General features: G+C 43.2%; 1 protein-coding gene across 1 annotated transcript in view; it reads right to left on the reverse strand.

The window, feature by feature from the left end:
- The window catches only part of RELN (reelin), a 659,346-nt gene extending 651,270 nt beyond the window's left edge, over window positions 1–8,076 (reverse strand). The window contains exons 1-2 of the mRNA XM_060246073.1: window positions 7,995–8,076; window positions 7,651–7,761 (exon numbers count right to left, since the gene is read on the reverse strand). Of these exons, the coding sequence (XP_060102056.1) occupies window positions 7,651–7,761; window positions 7,995–8,076 (193 nt within the window). The remainder of the gene's footprint in view (window positions 1–7,650; window positions 7,762–7,994) is intronic.
- Between the last annotated feature and the right edge of the window lie 7,550 nt (window positions 8,077–15,626).

Genomic DNA, 15,626 nt, shown 5'->3' on the forward strand with positions numbered 1-15,626 from the left:
AGGCAGAGTCTAACCTATCTGCTCTCCCTACTGTTGCAGGAAAAGAACTGAAGCTGAGGGGGACTCCCACCAGAGGAATAGGAAGTGAATGAAGTTAGTTCCTGCCTCCCTAATTGTAAGATGGGAATTACCCACAAGACGCCCTCCAGCTTAGAGAGAAAACATGCTAAACTGAACTGTCGAATGTATCCACGGTGAAAAAAAGTAGGATTTTTACCCCACTTTTCTCTACCCCAAGGAGTCTCAAGAGTGGCTTACAATCACATTCCCTTCCTTCCCCACAGCAGGCACTTTGTGAGGTTGGAAGTGCTGAGACAGTTCGGAGAAAACTGTGACTGCCCAGGCCTCATGTGAAGGACAGGGGAATCAAATCCAGTTCTCCAGATTAGAGTCCACTCGTCTTAACCTCTACACCAAAATTCCAATGGTGAAACTGTAAGCCTCCTAATCTTGGGTCGCATCAAAACACAGTGCAATAAAGCTCCCAGCTGTGGGATGCAGCAGTAGGTGTTATACTGCAAACCTAACTACTTCTGGTGCAGTGATTCAGAGAGACAAACTCCAGCTGTAATCCTAAATTTACTTACTTGCAAGCAGTTCCACTTAAATCAGCTGGATTTGATTTCAAGTAAATGAGCTCAAAGCTGGGAGCTGTATGACTCCCATTAGGAAGTAACATAAGCCTTAAATATGATGGACCTCTGGCACTTCCCCACTCTCAGGCAAGTTTTCCCACCAAAAATTTGTTCCCAGCTGTGAGTGAGGAGCCCCAAGTACTGTGGATTTAATTATAGTTTAAAAGTCCATCTATCCCATCCCATCACAAAGTTCTAATTTGTCTTTTAGCCCAACCCTGGAACGTGACAGGAAAGCAGGAGCTCAGGGCCAGCCTTAGGGTACGTGGCGCCCCAGGCAGACTCATTGTCTGCTGCCCCCCTCCACGGCAGCAGCACCCCACTACCCGCAGGGCAAGCAGCGCCAGTCAAAGCACCTGGGGGGCCCTAGGCACACACCCTGGGTGGCCCCCCTCTCCTCTTATCTGTGGCCCCACAACGTGGCACCACATTCCACCCCATCCCCTAGTGTGCTCCGAGAAGCGATGCTGTCATCCTTACTTGCTTCACTCCCTCCACTCTCAAGAGAGAAGGCTGTACTGAGATGCCCGTCGCTACATCAAAGCGGGTAAGGATGAGGCTGACGCTGCTGCTCTGAACACGCCCTTGGGCCAGGTGGGGAGGGGGGAAAGGTGGCCTGCCCACCCCCACCGCAAGCCAGCAAGCTGGCAAACGGCAACAGCATGGGAGGGAAATTAGGCATTTGTCTTGGTACCAGGAGGGGAGGACAGCCCAATTCTGCGCCCCCTCCCAACGCCCTAGACAAATGCCTAGTTTGCCTAGTGGGCAGGTCAGCCCTGCAGGAGCCCTCTTGTTTTCCTCTTTCAAATGGCACTCGAAAGCCAGTTTTGTGTAGTGGGTTTGATTCCCCACTCCTCCACATGCAACTGCTGGAATGACCTTGGGTCAGCCACAAGTTCTCTTAAAGCTGTTCTACTCAACAGCAGTTCTTGAAGAGCTCTCTCAGCCCTACCCACCTCACAGGGTGTCTGTTGTGGGGAGGGGAAGGCAAAGGAGATTATAAATCGCTCTGGGACTCCTTTGGGTAGTGAAGGATGGAGTATAAATCCAATCTCCTCCTCTTATAACTTTCAAACAGAAATAATGATTTTATTTAACTTGCAGGGATTGAATACATGTTGTCAGGGGTTGGACATGCTGGCATAAAAATTGTTGTTAATACTTATTATGCTTCTTTTAACAATCGAAATAGTGTTGTTGAAGTTATTTTTATATATTCTTGGATCTTAACAGTGAGAGGCATTTGATTATTTTATTTAAAGTTACAATGTTTTTTCAAAGAGTTTCCTATGACTCTTCAAGTTTCCTGGAGATGGTCTCTTTATTTGTATACTTAATCTCTTCCTCTTTTGGAAACCACAGTTCATTTCAATATCCCAAAGTGTCTAAATATAATTTCCCTCATAACAGACCAGGGGTCTCCTCAGAGCAAACCCCCCTACGCAACTGGGCAACTGAGCCAGTTTGGTGTAGTGGTTAAGTGTGCAAACTCTTATCTGGGAGAACCCGGTTTGATTCTCCACTCCTCCACTTGCACCTGCTAGCATGGCCTTGGGTCAGTCATAGCTCTGGCAGAGGTTGTCCTTGAAAGAGCAGCTGCTGTGAGAGCCCTCTCCAGCCCCACCTAGGGTGTCTGTTGTGGGGGAGGAAGGTAAAGGAGATTGTGAGCCGCTCTGAGACTCTTCGGAGTGGAGGGCGGGATATAAATCCAATATCTTCTTCTTCTTCTTCTTGGAAGAGACAATGCTTTGCTTTTGGCCTGACTGGGAGTTTCAGTATGCTACCCAATCGGCATTGCCAAAATCTCAATCCCAAAATCTCAATCTGTGTAAAACTGATTTCAGCTGAAGCTGACTCTTAAATGTTCAGTTCTGATACTGAATTCTTCCTCAGAATTGACAGAAGTTTCCCTTCACTCCAAAAGTGAACTTGTCTGACTGACTCTGTCAGACTCACTGACTCCAGCCGCCTCTGTTAGAAGCTGACTGTCTGACTTCCCAAAGACCAACTGCCCAAAAAGACCATGCCTTCATCAGCTAATCATATAGTTCTCCTCAGCTGGCACTGGCCAACAATAGGAAAGGGTGGAAGGCAGCAGCCTGTCACTCAAGTTCTCCATTCCATTGAATTCTTCACCTCCCAGTTCTCTAAAATTGGAAACCTGTTGCTAAGGGCAGTCCGTCACGTAAGCCTTAAGTGTTAGATCATTTCTGAAAACAGAGAAATGCAACATGCATAAAACAAAGCAGTTGTTAACCTAGTCCTTTGACTCTCAAGAGCTATGAGCCAGATTTGGAACTTGAAGCTTTATTCAATCCATGTTTGCTTTGGAATGACTGACTGCAGTGCAACTTACTCTAAACTAATCATTTACAAAACACTTAGGTCTTGGTCTCTTATAGGGCACGCTTACACTTGCCACCCATCAACCTTAATGTAGCCAGACCATAGAACTGGCAGCACCAATAGGGCAGAGGTATAGAAGGGCAGCTTCGCAAGCACTGAGGCATCCCAAGCTGTGGTGCCCCAAACTGGAACAGCCAAATCCCGATCAGATGCTTCCGCACAATGTGCCCATATATTGCACGAGGGCACTTGGGACTGCTCGTGCGGTCGTTGTGCACAATCCCCTTAGCACACGTGCTCATACACTCTGAGCAGTTCTTTTTAAAAAGAGGAATACCTGTGAGTGCCTAGAGCAGATTGGCGGTTCACACCGCCAATCTGCCTCGCTTGAACATTCCTGCGTTCAGATGCCCAGAAAGATGGATGGAGTGCGGCAGAAGAATTTTATCTTGTGGATAAAAGATACCTTTTATCAGGCCACCTATCTGATCCATGGAGTGAGTGCAGGAGTGGGACAGGCAGCAGTTGTGCCTGCCTGACTTTGCTTTTTTAATCCAGCTGAGGGGGGGGGGGGCTGCCTATATTGGCTCAAATTGGTCATCTGAATTCAGCCCAGGAGTATGATACAATTCCCACTTTTATTGCTTACTTGGCGCTTGACACTTATGTGGCTGGTGGAATACATTCAGCTTGCTATAGGAAGTGAATTTTGTTTTACACACCAGGGTCTGGTCTCTGTATAATTAACATCCACAGATCATTTACAAAATTAGATACAACATCTGTACACACAATGAAGTTCTTCGACTGACTTGAAGCACACTTCAGTTATGCACAGCTATTTCCGTACAGCAACTACTGATTGCAATCATCGGTTCTCTTGGCAAAGCCAAATACAATACTTCAGAGTAGGCACTCTGAGCCCTGGATCACTTTGAGGAATTCACCTTAGAGAAATTCAGATGAAATTTCTATTATTTTCTAGGAGAGAAAACTTTGTTTAACAGACAGCACTAGATGCAGACTTTATATTGGAACCAGCATGGCACCTGGAGTGCCAATGTGTTTCTTGGAGCATCCTTGTTTCTTGTGGATAAAATCCAAAAAGTTTTGAACACAGCAAAAAACAAAAAAAACACCCTATGCCCATGGGAGCAAACTTTTCCCTTTTTTAATAAACTGAAACCAAATAGCATTTCTTCCCTCAAAGGAAGAGCTAATCCTAGCTTTTCTCTGCTCTGCTCATTTATTAAGAAGATCATTCAGAAGCAGCTGTTTCTGTTGCAGGCTCTGAACCTTCTACCATCTTCTGTAACTCCCCAACATTTTGTAATTGACCTTGCCTCCACAGCAGCCATTTTGTGGCAGTGCCCACTTTCTTTTATCAAAATTTGAAACGTGCCTACCCACTCAATAAGTGTTGGGTCATCCCATAAGTGACGTCCGCATGTTGGTAGATTCAGGGGGGTAGCCATGTTGGTCTGAAGCAGCAGAACAAAGTTCAAGTTCAGCAGCGCCCTTAAGACCAACAAACTTTTATTCAAGGTATAAGCTTTCATATGCGTGCACACTTCTTCAGATACATTGAAATGGAAGTTAATAGTCCATACATATAAGTAGAGGGTGAGCAGCAAACTAGCCTATGGCATACTACCGTTGTATGACAGGTGAGAGGACCAAGCTGGAACAACAAGCTTAGTTTTTATGGTCACCAGGGCTTTTTTAATAGAAAAAATCCAACAGGAACTAATTTGCATATTAGGCCACCCCACTGACATCACCATTGTTTCACATAGGGCATTTCTGTAGAAAAAGCCCAGTAGGAATCCATTTGCTTATCAGGCCACGCCCACTGACACCAAGCCAGCTGGAACTGCGCTCCTATGCGTTCCTGCTAAAAAAAACAAACCAAACCCTGATGGTCATAATTTGTTTTGGTTTAAATCCGGAGGAAAACATAGAGAAGGAAATAAATACATATAAATTGGAGACTGATGGGCAGAAGTACCCTCCTTAACTGAGGAATGCTGAAAATAATTAACTGCAGGGCTTTTTCTGTAGCAGGAACTCCTTTGTTTATTGGGCCACACCCCCCTGAGCTTACAGTAGGCCCTGCACTACGAGCCCTGTAAGCTCTTGGAGGATTGGCTACATCAAGGGTGTGTGGTCTAATACTCAAAGGAGTTCCTGCTACAAAAAAAGGTCTGATTAACTGAGACCCTGCTATCATGTTCCATCCATCTCCTCTCAAGCGTGAAGGTAACCTTACAGCAGGGATGTCAAATGTCCTGCCTGCAGGCCAGAACCGGCCCACCCAGGGCTTTAATAAGGCCCCTGGGTCTCTTCTCCCCCTTCCCCCCCCCCTCCTGGCCTCACTGTTCAAAGCGCCAAGGCTGATAAAGTTTCCTGTTCTTTCAGTTCCCTGCCTTTTCTACCTTGTCTTTGCAGCCTGCAGCGCAGACAAAGCTGCACGGAAAACATGGAACAGATTCTCCATCAAAGCTGCGGAGAGAACGTGGAGTGGATTTTCAATTAAGGTCTCTGTGTCCATACAGATAGGGCCCAGGGACCTTGATGAAGATCCATTCCACATTTTCCTTTCAGCTTTGTCTGTGCTGCAATGTATGTCATGTTCCTATATAACAGCTGAAGCTCATGCTTCCTGGAGTTATGTCCTTACAAATAAAGCACTGATGCTTTGAGCCAGCTTGTCTCTGCTCAATGGACCTGACCTAGTGAGTACTCTAACCAGCATACTTCCCTCCTATGTACATTTATTTCAACGCATTATTTTACCCCTAGAGAACTATGTGTATTCGTGTGTGCAGCTGCTGCCTGTAAGTATGCCGTGGCTGTCATTTTGGTTCATTAAGACCACCTCAACACCTTGGAAGCACTAGTGGGATGTTACAAGAAGATCAGAACACTGAGCCTGCACTGAGTCCTTCTCTTATGAGTGGTCTTTCTTTATTGCTGCTCTGGTCTTTGACTGAAATAAATATTGATTGATTGATTCCTTGCATGAAATCTTGCCTTTGCAATGCCCTCCCTCAGGAGACTTGCCTGGCACCTTTCTTTCTTTTGGATTCCACCCTAAAATACTCTCTCTCTCTCTCTCTCTCTTTTTAACTAGACTTTAAAACAAATGTGTTTTCTCTTTTAAATGCTATATGGTGTGCTGTGGGCCTGCAGATTAGGGTTGCCAATCCCCAGGAGGGGGCAGGGGATCCCCCGGTTTGGAGGCCCTCCCCCCGCTTCAGGGTCATCAGAAAGCGGGGGGAGGGGAGGGAAATGTCTGCTGGGAACTCTATTATTCCCTATGGAGATTTATTCCCATAGGAAATCATGGAGAATTGATCAGCGGGTATCTGGGGCTCTGGGGGAGCTGTGTTTTGGGGTAGAGGCACCAAATTTTCAGTATAGCATCTAGTGCCTCTCCCCAAAATACCCCCCAAGTTTCAAAAAGATTGGACCAGGGGGTCCAATTCTATGAGCCCCAAAAGAAGGTGCCCCTATCCATTATTTCCTATGGAAGGAAGGAATTGAAAAGGTGTGCTGTCCCTTTAAATGTGATGGCCAGAACTCCCTTTGGAGTTAAATTATGCTTGTCACAGCCTTGATCTTGGCTCCACCCCCAAAGTCTCCTGGCTCCACCCCCAAAGTCCCCAGACATTTCTTGAATTGGACTTGGCAACCCTACTGCAGATCACTTTACTTAAATCATCTTACGCTGCTCATTCTGTAATTTATCTTATTGTTATGCCCGGGCATGTTGTAATAATATTGTCCTATTTTTTTTATGGTTGTGTTTTTTTGGCTTTGTTGTTAATGGGTGTGCTTTTATTGGCTTTGGATTATTATCCTAGCTGTAAAATGCCTAGAGGAGGCATTTTATTTATTTATTTATTTACATTATATCTCTATCCCACCCATTCCATACAGACTCAAGGCAGCTAACAGCATAAAATAGACAGTAAACAAAACAATATTAAAACAATAAAACAATCAGATAACACGACATAATATTATTAGTGAGAACTACCTGTGCAAATTGGTGCAAATAGATTCAGATGACAATGTTCTCCCCATGCTGTAGGGAGTGAGGAAAGGGCTGCTTCTTACAACTATTGCGTAATTAGAGAGAACTGCAGTTAGTGATTAGTGAGAATTTCCTGGCACCAATTTTCGCAGGCAATTCTCACTAATAATATTATGCTATTCAATTATTTGCAGCATGTATTTGTATTTGATGATTAAGGCAAATTCTAGCCCCAAGTGACATCACTTGAACTTTAACCTGGAAATGACATCACAGGACATGACATCACAAAAGTCACCTGGCTTCTCCCCCAAAGTCCCCAGATAGTTCCTGAGTCTGACTTGGCAACTCCTATGCAAGGCAAATAGCTGGGGGGGGACAGTTTCAGGAAAAGTGGCTGGTAGGAGAAGGGTTAAGTAATTCCTTCCTTCTTGGCCCTCTACTCTTCAGGGTGCTCTGCAATGAAAACTATTTTATTTAATTCACATTCTGACTGATCTTGTTTAGATCTTGTCAAGCTTTTTAAAAGAGTAAGATTTTAAAAGCTGAGTGGCCAAATAGTTTCAGATTGATATTAACATATATATATTTACATATAATGCTCTTTTTATTAAATCATTTGGGACTTACCAAATCCAAAAGCACTGGACCCACCAATACTCTGGGAAGCCTGAACACTGGTAGATGTATAGAGTCCTGTGACCAGCAAACCATCAAAAAAGGTGCTTGTTGAAATAGTCACTGAAATAGAAGAAATGAAAAGAAACCTGAAGATTCCCAAATCCAAGAAAGATTCCAACACTTTTTGTCACCCGTGCTGTTAAAACTTTATTCACTGCCTACGGTTGCTGCCAAAAGGAAAAGGTTAACCCAAATGTCTGTTTTGTAAACCAATCCCAACCCACTTGCATGGCAAGGTTGCATGGACCTGACATACAAATGTGGCAGATGTGGAACAAACGCTTAAATCTTACTCCCCAAAATATAGGTTAAGAATACATGAATGGCAAACACAAGCAGTGCACGATCGCTGAACTTGTCCTTAAATAGCTTCATAGCCAGTGCCCTGAGTATTTAATGAAAGTCAACCTCTTCTCTGGCATTAAACTGAACATTCACTTTTGCAGACTATAAAGAAAACATCAAGACAACATTGAAATGAAGGGCCTGCCTTAAGCAGGAAGCAAATCAAAACAGGGGCACATACTTGAAAATCAGCTTCTGCGCCTCACAAATCTACATATACAACTGGAGTAACAGTTCCTTAATGCTATTCATTAAGAACTGCAACATGAATCTCTAGTGATAAAATTCACAAAATGAGTACACTGCAAACACATTTCTGTACTTGCATATTTGATTAGACTGCAGTTCCGGGGCATGGTTTTAAAACAACATGCGCATGCACAAATGTAATCTCTACTGCTATGATAACAAGTGAACAAACAACTGTGTTTACCACATAACATCTGCAGCTTCGTCTCTAAATCACGTGGAACTGGTTTTAATGGATCTGCTTCTGACATTAAATATGCTAGTATTCATGAAGAAAAATCCTCAGAAGGGTCTGTGCATTTTAAAATGTTTACTATATTTATACCCCTTTTTCTGCATTCATAACATGGCTAATAATTTTTAAAATGCATAATAATATCGCATCATTAAAGCCATTAAACCCAGCAAAAAAACTGTAGCAATTAACACTGGAGCTAAAATACGTATAGAAACATAAAGTAAAGCTTGTTTGAGTGGTGCTGGTCCTGACATTACATAAGTCAGTCAAAGAGAAAAATCCCCAGAAGGGTCTGTACACTTTTTAAATTTTACTAAATTTATACCCACCTCGTAAGGCCCTCATCAAGGCAGCTACTAAGTACGTTATAAAATCACAGCTTAAAAAAACATTAAACCCAGCAAAAAATACATCATGAAAACAATTTAAACCAGAGCTAAAATATATATTAAAATATAAATTAAAACATTGGGCAGGAAAATCACTGAGGAAATGCCAAATGAAACAAAGTCTTCATGCACTAACAGAAGATGGCAACGGAATGAGGCAGATAAATCTCTCTGGGGAGATAATTCTGAGTTTTTGGTCTCAAGAGTGAGAAGACCCTGTCCTGGGTTGCTATTTGCCTAAATTCAGAAAGCAAGGGCACCAAAAGTAGGGTCTCCAAAGATGACCGTAGGCTTGGGTAGGTTCCTGAGAGAGCAGGCAATCCTTCAGATATGTTGGTCTCAAAACATAGAGGATTTTAAAGGTACCAGCACAGTGAATTCTGCCCTGAAAGAAAAACTAAGAGGCAGTGTAAATGCGCCAAGACTGGAGTGATATGGTCCCTACAATCGACTCCAGTCAATATCCTGGCTGTAGCATTCTGCACTAACTGATGTTTCTGACCATTCCTCACGGGCAAACCACATACCATAATGTAATGTAGATGTAACCAGGGCATGTGCCACAATGGCCAGATCCGTTCAGCCCAAGAAAGCTGCAGCGGGCTAACCAGTTGAAGCTGGTTAAAGGCCCTCCTGGCCACAGCTGCCACCTGCTTATCCATCTCTCAGCCCCACCTACCTTACAGGGTGTCTGTTGTGGGGAGGGGAAGAGAAAGGAGATTGTAAGCTGCTCTGAGACTCAAAGTGAAGGAGGGGTATAAATCCTATCTCCTCCTTCTCTTCTTCAATTTGGTGTAGTGGTTAAGTGCATGGACTCTTATCTGGGAGAACCAGGTCTGATTCCCCACTTCTCTGTGTGCACCTGCTTATTTGACCTTGAGTCAGTCACAAGTTCTCACAGAGCTGTTCTCTCAAGAGCTGTTCTCTCAAGAGCAGTTCTGTTAGAGCTCTCTCAGCTCCACCTACCTCACCAGGTGTCTGTTGTGGGGAGGGGAAGGGAAAGGAGATTGTAAGCTGCTCTGAGACTCCTTCAGGTAGTGAAGGCCAGTCTCCTCCTCCTCTTCTTCTGCAGCAGTCCTGGGTTCAAGGGCACCCTCAGACTATGAACCTGTTCCTTCAAGGGGAGTATAACCTATCCAGAGCAGGTGGTAAGGGTCAGACCTTCTGCCCACCAGTAGGATATCTGTCTTGTTGGAATTGAATTTACAGTTTATTAGCCTACATCCACTCCAAAACTGACTCCAGGTACTAGTTCAGGTCTTCTACAGCCTCCTTGGGATCAGCTGGAAGGACAAAATAGAGCTAGGATTGCCCTTACCTTTCCAGCAGAGGCCTTTGGGGAGCATTCTGGGGGTGGGTAGGGACCCAAATGACAAAACTGGAAGTGGCCCAAAACAGGAAATTGCTGGCAAGCATTTGAGTAATCCCTAGGGGGAAATGAAAGGGATGACTCAAAAGCCTTGTTCCATTCCCCAGCGGAACCAACAAATGAAGCAATTCTGTGTTGAGATATTAAAATTCCCTAAATAGATGGATTGCTGCCTTGATGCAGTGAGAGGACTTGCATGGTTTGATGAGGCTGTGGGCTACACCATGGAGGGCCGCCCAGGATGGACAGGCCACAGCAGAAAACTCAGACAAAACATGATCCACTGGAGAAGGAAATGGCAACCCACTCCAGTATCCTTGCCAAGAAAACACCATGGACAGTAACAAAAGGCTAAAAGATATGGCACTGGAAGATGAGCCCCTCAGGTCGGAAGGTGCCCAATATGCTACTGGGGAAGAGCGGAGGGCAAGTACAAGTAACCACAGAAAGAGTGAAGTGGCTGGGCCAAAGCCAAAAGGACGCTCAGCTGATGATGATGAATGGAAAGTCCGATGCTGCAAAGAACAATACTGCATTGGAACGTGGAATGTAAGATCTATGGATCAAGGTAAGCTGGATGTGGTCAAACATGAGATGGCAAGACTGAAGATCGACATCTTGAAAATCAGTGAACTAAAATGGACAGGAATGGGCAAATTTAACTCAGAGGATCACTACATCTATTACTGTGGGCAAGAGTCCCATAGAAGAAATGGCATGGCCTTTATAGTTAACTAGAGAGTGAGGAAGGCAGTAACGGGATGCAGTCTCAAAAATGACAGTATGATCTTGATCTGTATCCAAGGCAAACCATTCAGTACCACAGTAATCCAAGTCTATGCCTCAACCACTGACACAGAAGAGGCTGAGGTGGACCAGTTCTATGAAGATCTACAACACCTTCCAGAACTAACACGAAAAAAGATGTTCTCGTCATCATACAGGACTGGAATGCTGAAGTAGGAAGTCAAAAGGTAACAAGTTTGGCCTTGGAGAACAAAATGAAGCCGGGCAAAGGCTAATAGAGTTTTGTCAAGAGAACAAGCTGGTCATAGCAAACACACTCTTCCAACAACCTAAAAAGGAACTCTACACATGGACATTTATTTATTTATTTATTTATTTATTTATTTATTTATTTATTTAGTAGACTTATATTCCACCTTTTCCTGATGTGCTGATGGACAACACAGAAATCAGATTGATTTTATACTCTGCAAGCAAAAATGGAGAAGCTCCTTACAGTCAGCAAACACAAGTTCTGGAGCTGACTGTGACTTAGATCATGAGCTACTTACTGCAAAATTCAGGCTTAAACCGAAGAAAACTGTGGAAGCCATTAGGCCATTCAAGTTTGACCTTGATCACATCCTTTATGAATATACAGTGGAGGTGAAGAATAGGTTTAAGGAACTAGAGTTGACAGAGTGCCTGAAGAACTATGGACGGAGGTTCGTGACATTGTACAGAAGGCAGCAATCAACACCATCCCAAAGAAAAAGAAATGCAAGAAAGCAAAGTGGCTGTCTGATGAGGCTTTACAAATAGCTGAGGAAAGAAGGAAAGTGAAAGGCAAAGGTGAAAAGGAAAATTCACCCAACTGAATGCAGATTTCCAGAGGACAGCAAGGAGAGATAAGGAGGCCTTCCTGAAGGAACAATGCAAAGCAATAGAGGAAAATAATTGAATAGGAAGGACAAGAGATGACCTTCCAGGGATCAGTCAGGGTTGATTTCCCTTAGGACTGACTGATTTGATCTTCTTGCAGTCCAAGGGACTCTCAAGAGTCTTCTCCAGCACCACAGCTCAAAAGCATCTATTCTTCTGCGCTTCCTTATCCAACCCTCATAGCCATACATTACTACTGGGAATGCCATTGCTTTGACTATATGGACTTGTTGGCAGGGTGATATCTCTACTTTTTATTATACTGCCCAGGTTCGTCATAGCTGTCCTCCCAAGGAGCAAATGTCTTTTAATTTCATGGCTACAGCCACCATCTGCAGTGATCTTGGATCCCAGGAATGTGAAGTCTGTCACTACTTCCATGTCTTCCCCTTCTATTTGCTAAGGAGTAATGGGGCTGGATGCCATGATCTTAGTTTTTTTGATGTTGATCTGGGATCTAATTCAGTATTTTTGTTTAGTACAAATTAGTATAAATTAGCTTTTTTGAATACTATCACTTTCTAAGGTTTCTAATAAATTTCTTTCAGCGGTTAGTTTTTTGAAAATCATTTTGCTACCTGTTCTTTTATGTAGAGCCTCTAAGGATTTTATGTTGACCATTAGATGTTTGATTGCCTCTTTATATTTTTTTAGGTGAGATGTAACTGCAATTAATTGCCCTCGAGGGTTGCCTTAAAGGCATCCCATTGAACTGAAAGTGCAGTGACATGTGGGGAATTTTCCTTAAAGAAGTCAGCTATACTTTTAGAAATTTGCTGTCTAATGCTCTCATGATGAAAAATTGCTAAATTCATAACCCAGCGTCTTTCCCTGTCTTGCTGCTCAAAAGATTCTATAGAACAGGTTACTGGAGAATGAACAGATCAGGCTCTAGCTTCTATATCTGCCTGTGAGGATTTTACCAATCAAGGACTGAGAGGTTAGAATGAAATTTATGCACGAGTATGATTGAAAATGATGAGAAAAAAACGTGTAGTCTCTCGTTAAAGGATTTTTTAACCTCCATATGTCACAAAGTGCATATTTTTGCAGTAAAATATGCAGTAAGGTTCGGATGACTAAGAGTGATTTTTAATTTTTTTAGAACCTGATCTATCCAAGATCCTATCTGCAATGTAGTTTAAATCTCCTCCCAAGATTACCTCTCCTCAGAAATCCTGTAAAATTTTCAGGGCATGTTTTAGGAACTGAATTTGTAAAACATTAGGGGCGTATATGGAGCCAAGAGTCACCATCAAGTAGACCTTTTACAAAAACAAAGCGACTCTGAGGGTCCTGAAGAGTGTTGTGGGGTTCAAAACGGATTGATTTTGCAATAAGAATGGCCATACCTCTAGATTCTGAGGATCCAGCTGCATGAAATAGGGCACTAAACCAGGAAGATTTCAAAACTGGGACTTAATTAGATTTAATATGAGTTTCCTGTAAAAAATGTTATTTGTGGCTTAAACTTCATAATATGAGATAGTATTCTGTGTTGTTTGATACAATTGTTAAGACCTCTGACATTTAATGAAAGAAACTGGTAACATAGGCCATGCCTGTACCAGCAAAATAAATAATAAATTCAAAAACTACTAAAGAGCTCTAGATAATATAGAAGAAGAAGAAGAATTGCAGATTTATACCCCACCCTTCTCTCTGAATCAGAGACTCAGAGTGGCTTACAATCTCCCATCTCTTTTCCCCCCACAACAGACACCCTGTGAGGTGGGTGGGGCTGAGAGGGCTCTCACAGCAGCTGCCCTTTCAAGGACAACCTCTGCCAGAGCTATGGCAAACCCAAGGCCATTCCAGCAGGTGCAAGTGGACGAGTGGGGAATCAAACCTGGTTCTCCCAGATAAGAGTCCACACACTTAACCACTACACCAAACTGGCTCTATAGAATGAGATTACGCACTTCGCACGTACCTTAAATAAGAACATAAGAGAAGCCATGTTGGATCAGGCCAATGGCTCATCCAGTCCAACACTCTGTGTCACACAGTGGCCAAAAAAATTATATATTTATAAATATATATATATATACACACACACACACTGTGGCTAATAGCCACCGATGGACCTCTGGTCCATGTTTTCATCCAACCCCCTCTTGAAGCTGGCTATGCTTATAGCCGCCGCCACCTCCTGTGGCAGTGAATTCCACATGTTAATCACCCTTTGGGTGAAGAAATACTTCCTTTTATCCGTTTTAACCTGACTGCTCAGCAATTTCATTGAATGACCACAAAGTCTTGTATTGTGAGAAAGAGAGAAAAGTACTTCTTTCTCTACCTTCTCCATCCCATGCATAATCTTGTAAACCTCTATCATGTCACCCCGCAGCCGACGTTTCTCCAAGCTAAAGAGCCCCAAGCGTTTTAACCTTTCTCCATAGGGAAAGTGTTCCAAAGCTTTAATCATTCTAGTTGCCCTTTTCTAGACTTTTTCCAATGCTATGATATCCTTTTTGAGGTGCAATGACCAGAATTGCACACAGTATTCCAAATGAGACCGCACCATCGATTTATACAGGGGCATTATGATACTGGCTGATTTGTTTTCAATTCCCTTCCTAATAATTCCCAGCATGGTGTTGGCCTTTTTTATTGCAATCGCACACTGTCTTGACATTTTCAGTGAGTTATCTACCATGACCCCAAGATTTCTCTCTTGGACAGTCTCTGCCAGTTCACACCCCATCAACTTGTATTTGTAGCTGGGATTCTTGGCCCCATTGTGCATTACTTTGCACTTGGCCACATTGAACCTCATCTGCCACGTTGAAGCCCACTCACCCAGCCTCAACAGATCCCTTTGGAGTTCCTCACAATCCTCTCTGGTTCTCAACACCCTGAACAATTTAGTGTCATCTTCAAACTTGGCCACTTCACTGCTTACTCTCAACTCCAAATCATTTATGAACAAGTTAAAGAGCATGGGACCCAGTACTGAGCCCTGCGGCACTCCACTGCTTACCGTCCTCCACTGCAAAGACTGCCCATTTATACTCACTCTCTGCTTCCTATTAATTAGCCAGTTTTTAATCCACAAGAGGACCTGTCCTTTTACTCTCGAGCTTTCTAAGGAGCCTTTGATGAGGAACTTTATCAAAAGCTTTCTGGAAGTCAAAGTAAACAATATCTATCGGGTCTCCTTTGTCCACATGTTTGTTCACCCTTCAAAGAAATAAGAAAAAACTAGAAAATTAGTGTCCGTACCTAAACCGGACTTCTGTAAGAAAACACCAACGTACTGAACAAAAAAACAACAATGGAGACAAACGATTCCTTCAACATTGCCCTCCTCCCCCCCCCCACCCTCTCCAAGTAGCTAAAATATCCTCTGTCAAGAACCCATTATACTTCCTTGTACACAGTATCTTAGACATACAGGGGAGTGTATATATGCAGCTTGGAGCTGACAATTCACTTATCAGTACCAAAAGAATTTATACAGAGGAGAGTCACATTAAAGGCTTGGAGTATATGAGATTAACCAACCTCCCGTCTTACTCTTTGGAATACATACCAGTAATTAAACCTAGCTATGGGAAAAGGAAGATACCTTATAACACTTTGATGCCATGTAACTGAACAAAGTTGCCATTTGACTTACAGTGTGGAGGCTCATCTGAAAGCAGAGAGCTTGGAAAGTTACTGA

The sequence above is a fragment of the Heteronotia binoei genome, chromosome 8 (genome assembly GCF_032191835.1).
Source record: "Heteronotia binoei isolate CCM8104 ecotype False Entrance Well chromosome 8, APGP_CSIRO_Hbin_v1, whole genome shotgun sequence".
NCBI lineage: Eukaryota > Metazoa > Chordata > Lepidosauria > Squamata > Gekkonidae > Heteronotia > Heteronotia binoei.